The 15509-nt window shown below is 45.3% G+C and overlaps 1 protein-coding gene and 1 long non-coding RNA gene across 2 annotated transcripts; one reads left to right on the top strand and one right to left on the bottom strand.

Moving 5' to 3' along the window:
* Positions 1 to 273: 273 nt before the first annotated feature.
* Positions 274 to 14164, top strand: COMMD9 (COMM domain containing 9). Its single transcript, XM_027979633.3, has 6 exons — positions 274 to 340; positions 7531 to 7656; positions 9124 to 9263; positions 10849 to 10883; positions 11726 to 11829; positions 13359 to 14164. Exons 1-6 carry the CDS (start codon positions 290 to 292, stop codon positions 13497 to 13499), a joined length of 597 nt encoding a protein of 198 aa, XP_027835434.1. The 5' UTR covers positions 274 to 289; the 3' UTR covers positions 13500 to 14164.
* On the bottom strand, positions 9836 to 14545 carry LOC132657886 (uncharacterized). Its single transcript, XR_009596664.1, has 2 exons — positions 12978 to 14545; positions 9836 to 12595 (listed from the first exon to the last, which is right to left on the bottom strand). It is a non-coding gene; the product is annotated as an uncharacterized LOC132657886 (long non-coding RNA).
* Positions 14546 to 15509: the final 964 nt, after the last annotated feature.

The raw sequence follows: 15509 nt of genomic DNA, 5'->3' as shown, positions 1-15509 counted from the left end.
TCGAACCCGGGTCTCCCGCATTGTAGGCAGACGCTTTTAGCGCCTGAGCCACCAGGGAAGCCATTTTTTTCCCCCTGAAAACTATCCAGCGCCTGCGTCCTGCAAATCCCACGGTCCTCGAGTCTCCGGGCTTGGGCAGTCCCGCCTTCGCGCCTCCCCACTCCCTACCTCCGCAACTCAGGCCGCTCCCGCCACCCTGAAGGACTACAGCTCCCGGTATGCCCCGCGCGGCTATCGGAGCCACGTGACCGCGCTTCTACGCCTATCTCGGTCACGTGACTCGGGGAAGATGGCCGCGCTGACGGCGGAGAACTTTGCAGCTCTCCAGAGCCTACTGAAGGTAAATGGGAGGGGAGGGCTGGGGACAGCGCAAGATGGGCCTTTGTCTCCGAGACTTTGGACAGAGGAGGAGTTGAGAATAAACCAACCCTGATTTGGAGCCACGACTCTGCCACTGCCTCTCACTGTGACCCCTGGCAGGTGGTTGCGCCTTTCCGAGCTTTTTGATAGTAGGAACAAAATTAGTATCGCTTTGACAGGATAGTGGGGAAAACAAACAAGACAATGTACTTGGAGGTGCTGTACGAAGGTGCCTTACTAAAAGCCTCTGGGGCTGGCTTTTGGGATTGGCGCATTGGGGTAGTAATCGCTAGATCCGCCTTACCAGTTCCCCATGCACTTTAATTTTGAGATCTTGATTTACAGGCAGTTGCGAGAAAAACAAAACAAAACGAAACAAAAAAACACCCTGTACAGAGAGATCCTATTTGCCATTACCCAGTTTCCCCCAGTGGTAGCATTTTGCAAAGCTATGGTATGATAGCACAACGAGGATATTGACATTGATAGTGAAGATGCAGAACATTTTCCATCCCCACGGGGTTTTTCTTGTTGCCCTTATAGAGCTACACCCACTTGCCCTCAGGCTTCAGTCCCTCTCTGAACTCTGGCATTCACTAATTTGTTCTTCATTTCTATAATTTTCTCAGCTCAACAATGTTCTATAAATGAAGTAATACAATATACAACCTTTAGGGACTGGCTTTTTTCTCTGAGCCTAGTTTTTTGGAGATTGATCCATGCCGTATGTATCAATCAGTTCAGTTCAGTTCAGTCGCTCAGTCCTGTCCGACTCTTTGCGACCCCATGAATCGCAGCACACCAGGCCTCCCTGTCCATCACCAACTCCCGGAGTTCACTCAGACTCATGTCCATCGAGTCAGTGATGCCATCCAGCCATCTCATCCTGGGTCGTCCCCTTCTCCTCCTGTCCCCAATCCCTCCCAACATCAGAGTCTTTTCCAATGAGTCAGCTCTTCACATGAGGTGGCCAAAGTACTGGAGTTTCAGCTTTAGCATCAGTCCTTCCGATGAACACCCAGGGCTGATCTCCTTCAGAATGGACTGGTTGGATCTCCTTGCAGTCCAAGGGACTCTCAAGAGTCTTCTCCAACACCACAGTTCAAAAGCATCAATTCTTCGGTGCTCAGCCTTCTTCACAGTCCAACTCTCACATCCATACATGACCACTGGAAAAACCATAGCCTTGACTAGACAGACTTTAGTCGGCAAAGTAATGTCTCTGTATCAATAGTTTTTTCTTTTTTATTGCTTAGTAGTAGTCCATGGTATGACATTGGCAGGTTTTTTTGCTATTACAAATAAAGCTGCTGTAAACACTTGTATACAGTTTTTTTGTATTGAGCCTAAGTCTTTAGTTCTCTGAAATGAATGCCTAGGAGCACAATTCTGGATCTTTTAGTAGTTGCATGTTTTGGGGTTTTTTGTTTTGTTTTTATGAAACTGCCAAAATTTCCAGAATGCCTGTACCACTTTACATTTGCAACAGCAGTGCATGAAGGATCCAGTTTCTCCCCATCCTTACCAGCATTTATTGGCATTACTATGTTTTATTTGAGCTATTCTGATAGGCATGTATTTCTATCTCATTGTGGTTTGAATTTGAATTTCTCTAATGGTTAAGGATTTTGGACTTCTTTTCACGTGCTTACCATCTGTATCTCTTTATCTGTTTATGTCTTTTGTTCATACTCTTAATTGCATTGTTTGCTTTTTACTTTTGAGCTGCTTTATATATTCGAGAGTGTAGTCCTTTGTTATATATGTGGTTTGCACATATTCTTTCCTAGTGTATAGCTACAGAGAATTGGTGGCTCACCGAGCAGAAATGTATCGTCTTCCAGTTCTGGAGGCCAGAAGTATGAGATCAAGGTGTCGGTCAAATTGGTTCCCTCTAAGGGCTTTGAGGGATGGTTTGTTTCATGCTTCCCTCCTACCGTCTGTTGGTTTCTGGTAATATTTGATGTTTGTAGTCTCTGCTGTCACCTTCACATGGAGTTCTCCCTGTTGGCATCTCTGTTTCTAAATTTCCCTTTTAATTATGGCATCACTCATACTGGATTAGAGTTCACCCTGTGTTCCTTGGGGCTTCCCTGGTGGCTCAGATGGTAAAGAATCTGCCTGCAAAATGGGAGACCTGGGTTCGATCCCTGGGTTGGGAAGATCCCCTGGAGGAGGACATGGACCCACTCCAGTATTCTTGCCTGGAGAATCCCCACGGACAGAAGAGCCTAGCAGCCTACTGTCCATAGGATTGCACAGAGTAGGACATGACTGAAGCGACTTAGCAGCTCAGCACATATGTATGACCTTATCTTCACTAGTTATATTTTCAGTGTGCACGCTTGCATGCAATCCTATTTCTAAATGAGATTGCATTTTGAGATCCTGGGAGTTATGACTTCAATAAGTAAATTTTAGGGGGACACAGTTCAGCTTGTAACAGAAGCTTTTGCAGAGCAAAGGTTTTAATTTTTATGAAATACAGTTTTTTTTTAAAAATTTCCTCATATGAACTGTGGGTTTTTTTTAAAGAATTGTATTCTTGGTATACATTCTCACAACTCTTTGTGAAGCCATAGCTCTCAAAAATTTCACCTATTTTTTGCTTATAGTTTTGTATATTCCATTTATATACCTTTTAACATTTAATCTGTGACCAGTTTTGCCTTAATTTTGTATAAGATGTGTGAGACACTTTGAGGTTCCCCCCCACTCCCCGCTTTGGCCTATGAATATCCAGTCATTCAAGTACCATTTGTTGAAAAGTCAGTTTCGTCTGTTGAATTGCTTTTGCAATTTTGTCAAGAATCAGTCAGGCATATTTGTATAGGTCTTCTTCGGAGGTCTTTGGTTTGTTCCATTGATCTATTTGTTTATCCCTCTGAAAATACCATATATTCTTGATTACCATAACTGTATAATAAGTCTTAAAATCAGGCAGGTGGATTCCTCCTACTTCATTCTTTATCAAAATTACTTTAGCTGTTCTAATTCTTTTGCCTTTCTATATAAATTTTAGAATGATCTTGGATATATCTTAAAAAAAAAGAGAAAATTTGCTGAGATTTTCATAGGAATTGGGTTAAATCTGTTTATCATGTAAGAGCAAATTGACATCATTTTAATGTGTTGGATCTTCCAATCCATGATCATGATGTGTCTCCCCATTGATTGAGATCTTTGATTTTTTTTAATCTGTGCTGTGTAATTTTCAGCATACAAGTCCTGTACATACCTTGTTAGATTGATTCCTAAGTAGTTCTTCTTTTTTTTTTTTTGAGCAGTTGCAAATGATATTGTACTTTTAATTCCAGTGTCTGCATGTTCATTGCTAGTGTGTAGAAATACACCTGATTTTTGTATATGTCTCTTGAATTTGCAAACTGCTGACCTCATTTATTCTAATAATTTTTTGTACATTTCTTTGGGCCTTCTCATAGACTGTCATGCTGTCTGCAATAGGGACAATTTTATTTCTTCCATTCTGATCTGCAAACCTTTTCTTTCTTCCCCTTGCCTTGTTTTAGTGGCTAGAATTTTCAGCACTATGTGGAGTAACCGTAGTGAGAGCAGACAGCTTTGTCTTGTTCCCAACTTTAGTCTTTCATTGTTAAGTATGCTGTCTCTAGGTTTTTTGGTAGATGCTCTAAAGCAAGTTATGGAAGTTCCCCTTTATTCCTAGTTTTATGAGAGTTTCCATCAAGAATGGTTGTTGAATTTTATCTACTGCTCTTTCTACATTGATTCATATCCTGTGATTTTCTTCTTGAGCCTGTTAATATGATGGACTGCATAGATTTTCAAATACTGAACTGACCTAGCTAGCATCCCTGGAGTAAATTCAACCTGGTTATAGTGAATAATGCTTTTTATATATTGCTAAATTCTGTTTGCTAGTATTTTGTTAAGGATCTTTGCATCTCTTTTTATGAGGGATATTGGTCTATTGTTTGGTTGGTTTTACATATATTCTCTGTCTGATTTTGGTATCAGAGTACTGCTGCCTTTGTCAAATGAATTGGGAAATGTTTCCTCTTCTGTTTTCTAGAAAAAGATTTTGTAGAATTAGTTAATTCTTTCTTCGAATGTTTGTTAGAATTCTCCAGTGAAACCATCTGAGTCTGGCGATTTCTAGGGGTTTTAAAATTACAAATACAGTTGCCTTAATAGTTACAGGACTGTTCAAGTTTTCAGTTTTATATTGGGAGAGTTGTGGTAGTTTGAACCAGTGTTTTGTTCCATCGATTCCTCTTTTTTCCTGTTTTCATTTTTTTGGATGTCTGCTCTTTGTTATTTCCTTCCTTCTTCCTTTAGGTTTATTGTGCTCATGTTTTTCTAGGTCCTTGAGATGAGAACTTGGGTTATTTTTTTTGAGAGCTTTCCTCTTTCCTAATGTATGGATTCAGTGCTGTAAATTTCTCTCTCGGCACCATCTTGGCTGTATCCCAAAAATTGGGGTGTTGTATTTCATTTTCATTTATTCACTTGAATAAATGAAATAAGTTATTTCATATATTTTTAAGCTTTCCCTTGAGACTGTCCCTTTAGTCTGTGGATTATTGTTTCCAAATGTTTGGACACATTTCTTTGATCTTTCTTATCGATCGCTAGTTTGATTCTATTGTGTTCATTGACAGCACTCTCTGTATGGTTTCAGTTCTTTTAAATTCATTAGGGTTTGTTTTTTGGCTCAAAATATCATCTCTCTTGGTATATGTTCAGTGAGCTTTTGACAAGAGTGTGTATTCTGTTGTTACTGGGTGGTGGTCCACAGATGTCAATTAGGTTGATTGATGGTGTTGCAGAGTTCTCCTGTATCCTTGTTGAATCTGATCTAGTTGTTGTATCAGTTGTTGAAAGAGGGGTGTTAAGGAGTCCAGCTGTATTTATGGATTAGTCAATTCCTCCTTTCACTTCTGTTTTTGCTTCCCATGTTTAGCAGCTCTCTTGCCGAGTGCTTACATTCAGGACGTCTTCTTGGTAAACAGAACTTTTTATCTTATTTAATGTCCCTCTCTGTCCTGGTAGTTTTCTCTGCTGTGAAGTCTACTTTATCTGATGGTCATGTCGCCGCTCTTGCTTTCCTGATTGCTTGCATGATCTCCTTTTTCATTCTTTTACTTTTAATCTGTTTCTGCCATTATATTTAAGGGAGTTTCTTGTAGACAGCGTTTAACTGATCATATTTCTTAATCTAGCAGTCCCCAACCTTTTTGGGACCAGGGACCATTATTTTTGTGGAAGACAATTTTTCCACAGACTGGTTTGGGGGCTGTGATTTTGATATGATTCAAGAACATTACATTTATTGTGCACTTTATTTCTGTTATTATTATATCACTTCCACCTCAGATCATCAGGTATTAGATCCTGGAGGTTGGGGACCCTGGTTTTAATCCACTTAGTCTTTATTTTTTGTTTCTTTAATTTTGCTGTGGGTTATTTGACCAGTTGACCATTTGGGTGAATTCCATTTTGATTTATCTATAGTGCTTTAAAATGTAATTCTCTTTATAACTCTTATAGTGCTTGTTCAACTTATTACATTTATTTACATAACATCACAATCTCAGTGGCAATATCTATCATCATTTTACCAGGTAGAGTGAAGTAGTCCCTTATTTATGATATAGTTATCTTAAATACTTCTTCTACATACAGTTAGAGCCACATCGGACAGTGGCTTTTCTTTTTTGCTCGTATGTCCCAGACTTTGAGCTGAAGAAGAGGGTCACCCAGGAGCCCAGTGGGTGAAGACAAAGAAACTCCAGCAAATATTTGCTTTCTCTTACCAAAGACCAAGAAAGGGATAGCTTAAGAAGAGAAAAAACTGTTAAGACAGTAACTGTTCTGCTCCACCAAAGCACCACAGAAAAAACTGTGGCCCCGCAAAGGGAAACTGTGTCAGCAAAGGCTGGTGGTGGGGGGGCACAGACTCCGCCTTGTGAGGCTGTGACAAGGTGTTTCAGCGGCCCCGTCAGTGTCAGAGAAAGCCAAGTAGGCAGCTGGACTCCCTCCCCACCAGCGGGTTCCACCACCCTGGGCATGAGTGGAGACTACACGGAGCCAGAACTTCCGCCTCTGCGCTGTGGCAGCAAGGAGCCCCCACATTAGAGTGTCAGCAAGGAGCCCCGCGTTAGAGTGTCAGCAAGGAGCCCCGCGTTAGAGTGTCAGCAAGGAGCCCCGTGTTAGAGTGTCAGCAAGGAGCCCCTGCGTTAGAGTGTCATCAGGAACCAATAGGGGAGCTGGGCTGTCATCTCCTTTGGTAGTCATGAAGCCACATCCTCCCTACACACACACACACACACACACACACACACTCCCCGTGCTACCTGAGCCGTGAAAGAGAAAGCCAGCTAAAACAGAAGATTTAAACAAGGTCTGCAGTCTCAGGACATAATATATGACTGTGTCATTCCTTGGTCTGAGGGCCCTAGGTCTGCCTTCTCTCCCTTTTCAGTGTTGTCTTACATTTCTGTAAAGTGCCTGGGGAGTTTAGCTGTGTGTAGCAGGAAAAATAAGAAAGAGTACATCCGCATCATCTTCCCAGAAATGGAAGCGTCCTGTGCCCTCTTAGGTGTTACGTCTTGACCAAGACTGTATTATGTTCTTCAGTTCAGTTCAGTTCAGTCGCTCAGTCGTGTCTGACTCTTTGTGACCCCATGAATCACAGCACGCCAGGCCTCCCTGTCCATCACCATCTCCCGGAGTTCACTCAGACTCATGTCCATCGAGTCCGTGATGCCATCCAGCCATCTCATCCTCAGTCGTCCCCTTCTCCTCCTGCCCCCAATCCCTCCCAGCATCAGGGTCTTTTCCAATGAGTCAACTCTTCTCATGAGGTGGCCAAAGTACTGGAGCTTCAGCTTTAGGATCATTCCTTCCAAAGAAATCCCAGGGTTGATCTTCAGAATGGACTGGTTGGATCTCCTTGCAGTCCAAGGGACTCTCAAGAGTCTTCTCCAACACCACAGTTCAAAAGCATCAATTCTTCGGTGCTCAGCCTTCTTCACAGTCCAACTCTAACATCCATACATGACCACTGGAAAAACCATAGCCTTGACTAGACGGACCTTAGTTGGCAAAGTAATGTTCTTAAGAAATGTATTTTCAGAGTCTGAGTTTGTTTCTTGTTTTGTCTTTTTCCATCTGTGAATTAATTTATAGGCCTCCTCGAAAGATGTTGTCAGACAGCTGTGCCAAGAGAGCTTTTCCAGCTCAGCCCTTGGCTCCAAGAACCTCTTGGATGTTACGTGTTCCAGCTTGTCCGTGACCCAGGAGGAGGCAGAACAAGTAAGTGTGGTCAGAAACGACCTCTGGCCACTGGCTTCTCAGCTCATCAGTCTCTTCATTGACGTTCCAGCCACTGCCACGTCCAAGGGAAGTTTTCCCCTGAATTGTCTGTTGACATTATAGCAAACTTAAAATAGATGATTTTTTTTTAATGTTAGGGAACTTAGTGGGAACCTGCTGTGTATCACAGGGAGCTCAGCTCTGTGCTCTGTGGTGGCCTGGAGGCACCCCTGTAGGATGAGGGGGTGAGAGGGAGACCCAAGAGGGAGGGGATATATGTATACTTATAGCTGATACACTTTGGTGTGGTTTAGTTGCTAAGTCATGTCCGTCTCCTGTGACCGCATGGACTGTAGCCTGCCAGGCTCCTCTGTCCATGGGGATTCTCTAGGCAAGAATACTGGAGTGGGTTGCCATTTCCTTCTCCTGATACCGTTTGTTGTGCAACAGAATCTAACACAGTATTGTAAAACAACTATGCCCTCCGCCCTCCCAAAAAGCTATTGTCATTGAACCTTCACATTGTTATGATAAATGAGGCATGGATGGGAAGACTATACCCAGAATCAGAGCTCTTGACCACTTCCTTTTCAGATTTGTTACCTAGACAGTGAGCACAAAAACCACACTTGTGCTTTTCTGAGCTGAGCAACCTCTCATGGCATCTGAGAAAGCCCTAAGGCAGAGAAAATTACCTCCAGAGCATCTTGTTAGGTTCAGCTAAGCAGTGTGATACTTACAAGACGAGGACAGGCCACACTTGGCTACACATGCACTTGGAACGACACGGGGTGGAACCTGGACCATGTCCTAGCAGGGCAGCGCCAGGCACTCCTTCCACAGGGGGCTCTGCACAGCCAGCCTGGAGCTCTTTGCTCTCCTCGCCCTCCCTGGTGACAGCTAGGGGTAAGGAGGTGACATTCCAGCCACTCTGGATGAAAAGCCCAAACTCCCCCGGAGCCAGTACCAGTGCAGTAAGCACAGCTTTGGGCACTGGCAGGGACCATGTGACCACACTCAGGGAAGCCCAAACCGTGGGCTCTGGTGTCTCCACAGGCCTCCCGGTCCAGCGGCAGGGACCAGTGCAGCGTTGCCTAGTAACACAGCTGACTTGCCGCTTCTCTGACATTACCAGGGGAACAGGCTAGAAAGTTAGCTTAAGGTCGGAGTCTGTGCACCAGGGAAAAAATGGGCTTTATTAGCCCTTTGCCCACCAGCAGAGAGACTTTCTGGCAGGTTGATAGCATCCTTGGTCGGGCAGCTGCATGTCCTCTAAGCAACAAGTGAACTTGGAGGTGGGCTGAGGCACGTGGGCATCAGCGGCTGGGCCCCCAGGGCCTCTGCACTTCTGAGACCCAGCGTGAGTGACAGTGGCAGCATGCAGCAGGCCCTCTTCCCAGCAGGGGATGGCGCCCTGTCCCCTGTCCCAGTGCCCCTCACCGCCCAGGCTCCCCGTCTGCCCCGCAGCTGCTCCAAGCCCTGCACCGCCTCACCAGGCTGGCCGTGTTCCGTGACCTCTCCTCCGCCGAGGCAATTCTGGCACTCTTTCCTGAAAATTTCCACCAAAACCTCAAAAACCTGCTGACAAAAATCATCCTGGAACACGTGTAAGTGCTCATTTCTTGAGAGTTTCTTATAATGCTGGTATGTTTTAATTTCTCTTCTAGATAAAATATGCTCATTCTTGAAAGGCAGGCACAGGTAAGCAAAAAAGAAGAAAACCATTAAATCCACCACCCAGAGGGTTAGCAGTGTTCATTCCTGAACAGCAGACCTTTTTCGAGGGGTGTGCTTTTTCCATTTACACAGAGAGGGAGGGATTTTTGTTTTGCTTTTGTGTTTAACACAGTAGTGTCATGCCGTTTTATAACTTGCTTGTTTTCAGTTCACAGTATTAATGTGAATGATAGTCCAGGGTGATAAATATTTACCTTCAGTATTATTTTTAATGGCTAACTGTATTTCATTATATGAAGAAATTATGTACAATTTAGTTAATAGATACCTTAGTGTTAGACATTGAGGCTGTTGGCAGTTTTCACTTCAGTGAACACTTTATTGGGGAACCTTTGCCCACATTGTGCTTAACTATTTCCTTGCTGGTAAATGGTGATACTGACGTTTGGCTTTTTATTATCAAGTCAGCCATTGGAAAGATTGCACCAACTACTTCTCCATCAGTAGGATGTGGGTGTGCCTCTCTCCCACACCATCACCTGCACTGGGGGAGTGTTTTGTTTTTTTTTTTTTACTTCTGAGTTTTACGCATGACAAACGGTACCTTATTTCAATTTACTTATCTTTGGTACTGGGTTTCCCAGGTGGTGCTGGTGGTAAAGAACACACCTGCCAGTTCAGGAAACACAAGAGACCCGAGTTCGATCCCTGAGTCAGGAAGATCCCCTGGAGGAGGGCGTGGCAGCCCACTCCAGCATTGTCTCCTGGAGAATCCAATGGACAGAGGAGCCTGGAGAGTTACAGTCCAAAGGGTTGCAAAGAGTTGGGCATGACTGAAGTGCCTTAGCATGCTCGCATGAATCTTTGGTACTAGTGATGTTAAATATCTTTTTCATGTTATTGATCATTTTTATTTCTTTTGTGAATTATCTGTACATTTTCTAGCTGGGAAAATCCTTTTCAGTACATACAATTTAAGCAGAACTGATTAACTACTGGTTAGCAACAGGCTTGAACAGACCTCTGAGATAATCACAACGGATAACACTTACTTACCAAGGGTTTTGTTGCTTATTTAGAAACCTTCTCACGGGTAACCACACTGTACTCTGACTCTGCCCCTCACTGCGGCGTGATTTGCTATAACGTTAGTTCTGTCTGGGTGTGTTTTATGTAAGGTGCCAACATGGTGTAGCTGCCTAGTAACAAAGGATGAGTTGACCTTTTCTGTTTTGTCTCTGAGAACAGTAGTACAATGTGATTACAGGGCATTTAGCCTTCTCTTGTTTCTCCTAAGCCGTGAAAACTGATTACCTGTGGCCTCTGCATCACTCGAGTCTGTAAAACAAACAGCTGCTCCTTGGAGGGCGGCATTTCTGTGGTCCTCTCCTGTCAGGAGGGGATTGTAGGTTTGAAGGTCACTAGAAGCGGAGGCCCAGGCCCACAGGCCTCATTATCGGAAGACTCAGTTGGCATCCCTTTTCCATTCTGTTTTTCTCATCTTTCCCTAAACAGATCTGCTTGGAGAGCTGAAGCCCAAGCGAGTCAGAGTGAGTACCAAGGAACCTGCCTCTTCCCCTACCCCACTTCCTCCCCAGCCCTAACCCTGAATCTGCTGGAGTTTTTAACTAAAACCAAAGTGAATTAACCCAATCCCAAACCCAACAGTGGTGGTTCTGCATTTCTTTTTAATTCTACTTTTTAATATTGTTTCTGATTATAAGGCATGTTGTTAAAAAAAAAAACAAAACCCAATGTCCAAAGCAGAAAGTATTTACAATGACTGTGTTTCCATTAGAAAACAAATTAACCGTAATTGAAATTATTGTGAAAGAGTGAATAAAACTGGGTGCTTGATAAATGGTCACTAAACTTGGTCACAGTGCTGCAGAACTCGGCCTGCATTAGCTCATTTAGTCCTCCCAGCAACCTTGTAAACAGGGTGGGGGTCATCTCCATTATACAGATGAGCAAACGGAGGCTTAGAGGATAAACAGGAATACTGAAGCCAAGCCGGTGGGTCTCTCAAACAAAAGCTCTTTCTGCTGTTGGCACAGCTACACATTTCCCAAGACTGAGGCCACGGCCTCACCTTCTCTAGTGGTGTCATTCATTCCTCCTTCGCCCTTGATGTCTGGAGGGCTGGGTGTTCAGGCAGAAGTCTGGACGTGCTGTGCACCAGGAGTCCACACTATAACAAGTGCGGGGGCCATGAGCAGTGGTCAGGAAGGCCCAGGGCTTGCTGTGGGGTCTTGGGTCCCATCTCTCTGTCTCCCTCAGAGCCTTGCTATGGGGACTAAGGGCCTTACATGTGTGCAGCCCTTAGAGCTGCCCGTTGTAAAGGCTTGGTTGCTCGGTGGTGCGAGGGCTGAGCTCAGCTGTATCCCTGCAGTCTCTCTGCCGCGCCTGGTGGACCTGGACTGGAGGGTGGACATCAAAACCTCCTCAGACAGCATCAGCCGCATGGCCGTCCCCACCTGTTTGCTCCAGATGAAGGTATGTCCACCATCATGCTCACTGGAAGGCAGGGGGGCGGGCATGCAGGATCTGTGTCCCACAGACCAGCGGAAATGCCAGTCTCCAAAATCACGGGATCTCTGTGTGTGTGTTTAGTCGCTCAGTCGTGTCTGACTCTTTGCACCCCTTTGGACAGTAGCCCACCAGGCTCATTTGTCATGGAATTTTACCAGGCAGTAATACTGAAGTGGGTAGCCATTCCCTTCTCCAGGGGATCTTCCTGACCCAGGGATCAAACTTGCACCTCCTGTGTCTCCTGCATTGCAGGCAGATTCTTTACCTGCTGAGCCATCAGGGAAGCCCCTAACCCCATAAATTAAGAAATTGTAGCACCCCTAAAGTGCAGAGTGTTTATTTAGAAAGTATACTTGAATTAGCATAGTACAGTCATAAAAAAACCTATACCAAAAGTAGAAATATTTTTTAAAAAATAAGACAGACATGAGATACAAATTTTAAAAATAATTTGCTGAACCTAAAGGTTACCTTTGACACTTAAACAGGAAGGTTTGGCTTTAACAATAGGAGCACGCACTGAAACGTCAAGTTGTCTTCTTGGTAAGTGTGGTATACTTGACTGAATTCTTGTCCAAACTAAGGGGGCTGTCGCTGTTTGTACCATGCTGAACAGGGGCTCCTATTAGCAGTTGGAGAAATGTCAGTTCTTCATTTTATTGTTCACATGCAGTTGCCTCATTGGTGGTATCTTCACAGTTATTTTCAGGAGTCTTTTTAAGTCACATACCTATTTTTAGGGTTTGTTTAGTTAAAACCTGGGCTTCCCTGGTGGCTCAGATGATAAAGAACCTGCCTGCAATGCAGAAGATCCAGGTTCGATCGCTGGGTCGGGAAGATCCCCTGGAGAAGGAACTGGCAACCCACTCCAGTATTCTTGCCTGGAAAATCCCATGGACAAAGGAGGCTGGTGGGCTACAGTCCATGGGGTTGCAAAGAGTTGAACACGACTGAGCAACTAACAGTTACAGGGTTTTGGTTTTTTTTTTTTCAGTTTTTAGTTAAAACTAGATAAGGTAATGCTGTATTTAGTTAACCAGCAGACAGCCAGAAACTCAACACCGGTGAGAAAATGAAAATAAAGGGTGCCTCTAACAACTTAAGTTTTTAACTGTTAGTGTAAGACTTAAAAAAGATACAACTTTTTAAAAAAGATGCAAACACATGTAACTCGAGGTTGTAATATTTTTCCTGCATCCTGGTGGATTCTTACATACCCGTGGAGCCCTGGCCTGAAGTGCCAGCACGCACCCAGGCAGTGTTTTTCACTCGCGCTGAGTTGGGGGTGGGAGGGTGGGGGAGCCTGGGCTTCTCTGATTCCTGTTCGGAGCCCCTGAGACGGCTCCTGCCCTGCCCCCATTTGCTGGGTAACTCCAGGACTAGCGCTCGTGACTTTGAGCAAAGAGCCTCTCCTCAGAGCTTCACCAGAACCAGGTAAGGCCTGCGGGTTGAGGAGAGGCGGCCTTGACTCTGGGGAAACGTTCTCTTCTCAGATCCAGGAAGATCCCAGTCTGTGTGGGGACAGGCCCTCCGTGTCGGCCGTCACCGTGGAGCTGAGTAAGGAGACGCTGGACACGATGTTAGATGGGCTGGGCCGCATCCGGGACCAGCTGTCCGCCGTGGCCAGCAAGTGAGGCGGCCTGCGGGCCCCGACGCCCTACCCACTGCCCCCCAGCACATGGCGGCCCCCGCAGCGCCCGCCGCAGGGGTCGGGAGCCGGCAGGAGAGGGGCTGGCATCCAGAAGGCGCAGCAGCTGGGTCGGGAGGAAGCAGCCGGGCCCCCACGCGTTTCTCCTCACTCGTCTTCCTTTTTCTCTTTCTGAAGCGGGTGGGCAGAAGCCACTGTCCCCACAAGGCTCCTGGTGGGGGGACTTCAGGACCGCTGTGGCGGGAGAGGAAGGGAGCGTTGGCTGGGTCAGCTGCCTCTGCCTGACTGAGTGGGCGATTCAGGCCCAGGTTGTGGTGCTTGTCTTAGTAAGTCCCTGTCCAGTGTTCACTCTGCTGGCGGAGCTTGCTTCTGCTCTGGAACACGTGCAGGGAGTCAGGCAGGCGATGTCCACAGTCCTGCTGCTCTGTCGGAGGAGCCAGACCAACCCCACAGGGCAGGGCCCCCGCAGTGTGCCCGTCTCCCTGAGCCCAGAGCCTTCCCGAGCCCTTCATCCCTGCTGGACCGCCTTTGAGCGTAGAAAATGGGAATTCATCCCCTTCTTCATGGAGCCAGTGCCCCTTCCTTGATATAATGGGACCACTCAGGGTGAAGAAGTGGGAGTGATTGGAAATAAATACCAGTTGTAAAAACTTTGTGAATCCAGTCTCTTCTGTAGTTTGTCCTTGGCTTGAGTCATCACCTTGGACCAGTGCTGCCTCTCATTCGTAAAGATGATCTGTCTGCACGTCATCCTTCCCGGCTCATCTCATGACCATACTGTGACCTGAAACTGGTCCTGGGCACTGGCCCACCTTCCACATAGTCTGTCGCATAGAGCAAAAGCAGAGTTGACATCAGCAGGTGCTTCTCACGAGAGCTTTGATGAATGCACTCCCCAGGACTTTCTTGGTGGTCCCGTAGCTAAGACTCCATACTTCTGATGCAGGGGGCCTGAGTTCAATCCCTGGTCAGGGAACTAGATCCCACATGCTGCAACTGGTACCCATTTCAGCCAAAAAAAAAAAAAAAAAACTCCTTAAGGAGTTTAACTGGATGGAATTGTTACTGTCACATGCCTGACACGTCCCAGGGGCTCAGTGTAAGAGGTGCCCCTTATCCATATCACTCAGTAGCAAGAGCCTGCAGCCCGCTCTGAGTGCTTTATTTTGGCGACTTCTTGGGTTATGTGTGTGGATGGCGTGCTTGGGAAGATGGATGGAGGAGGTGGGGCCTCAGGTTAAGAGGATGCACTTGAGCTCAATTCCTTCCCACCCTGAGTTTTTACTTTTTTTTTTTTTTTTGTAATTAAATGGGAATAATAATTGCATCTGCTCTGTAGAATTTTTGAGAAGATTTAAGTGGTATAGCAAACCTAAAAAGCACTTAGCACTATTAGGACAAATAAGGGCTGGATGCTGTTAGCTTTGGTTATTAATGGGATGGAGAGTAGAGAGCTCTCTGTGCTCATTGTTTCATCTACTGTAACGGAGTTCATATGACTATGAGTGCCTGTCCTCTCTATATCAACAATGAAGTCAGCTCATCCAGGTAAAGTCACCTGCTAGTAAGTTGCCTCATCAGATCTTGGGCCCAGGTCTCTCTACCCCACAGGACTCTGCAAGGAGCTTAGAGTTCTGTGACTTTAGCTCTGTTTGGAAAATACTGGAACTGAAGTAGAGATAAGAAATCTTACTTCTGCCCCTGCCAGTGAAATGCTAGGGAAGTCAAGAAAAAAAAATCCCCAGACTCCTCTCTGCCGTTTCCTGGAAGCTGAGCTACCTTCTATTAAAATGGCAGTTCTTAAAAAAAAAAATTATAATAAAATTAAATGGCAGTTCTTGACCCATTTGGGGCTATATCCATTGAGAACCTAATGAAAACCCTGAATCCTTTCTGTAGGAAATGAACACTAAATTTTTTATATTCAAGGACAAGTATTCATAGACCCTGGTGGCCAGCCCAGCATCTCCAGGTTGAGAGCCCCTGGTCTCAGCCT

This window comes from Ovis aries, chromosome 15 (genome assembly GCF_016772045.2).
Source record: "Ovis aries strain OAR_USU_Benz2616 breed Rambouillet chromosome 15, ARS-UI_Ramb_v3.0, whole genome shotgun sequence".
NCBI lineage: Eukaryota > Metazoa > Chordata > Mammalia > Artiodactyla > Bovidae > Ovis > Ovis aries.
The sequence above is the reverse complement of the archived record's forward strand: the minus strand, read 5'-3'. Positions and strand labels throughout refer to the sequence as shown.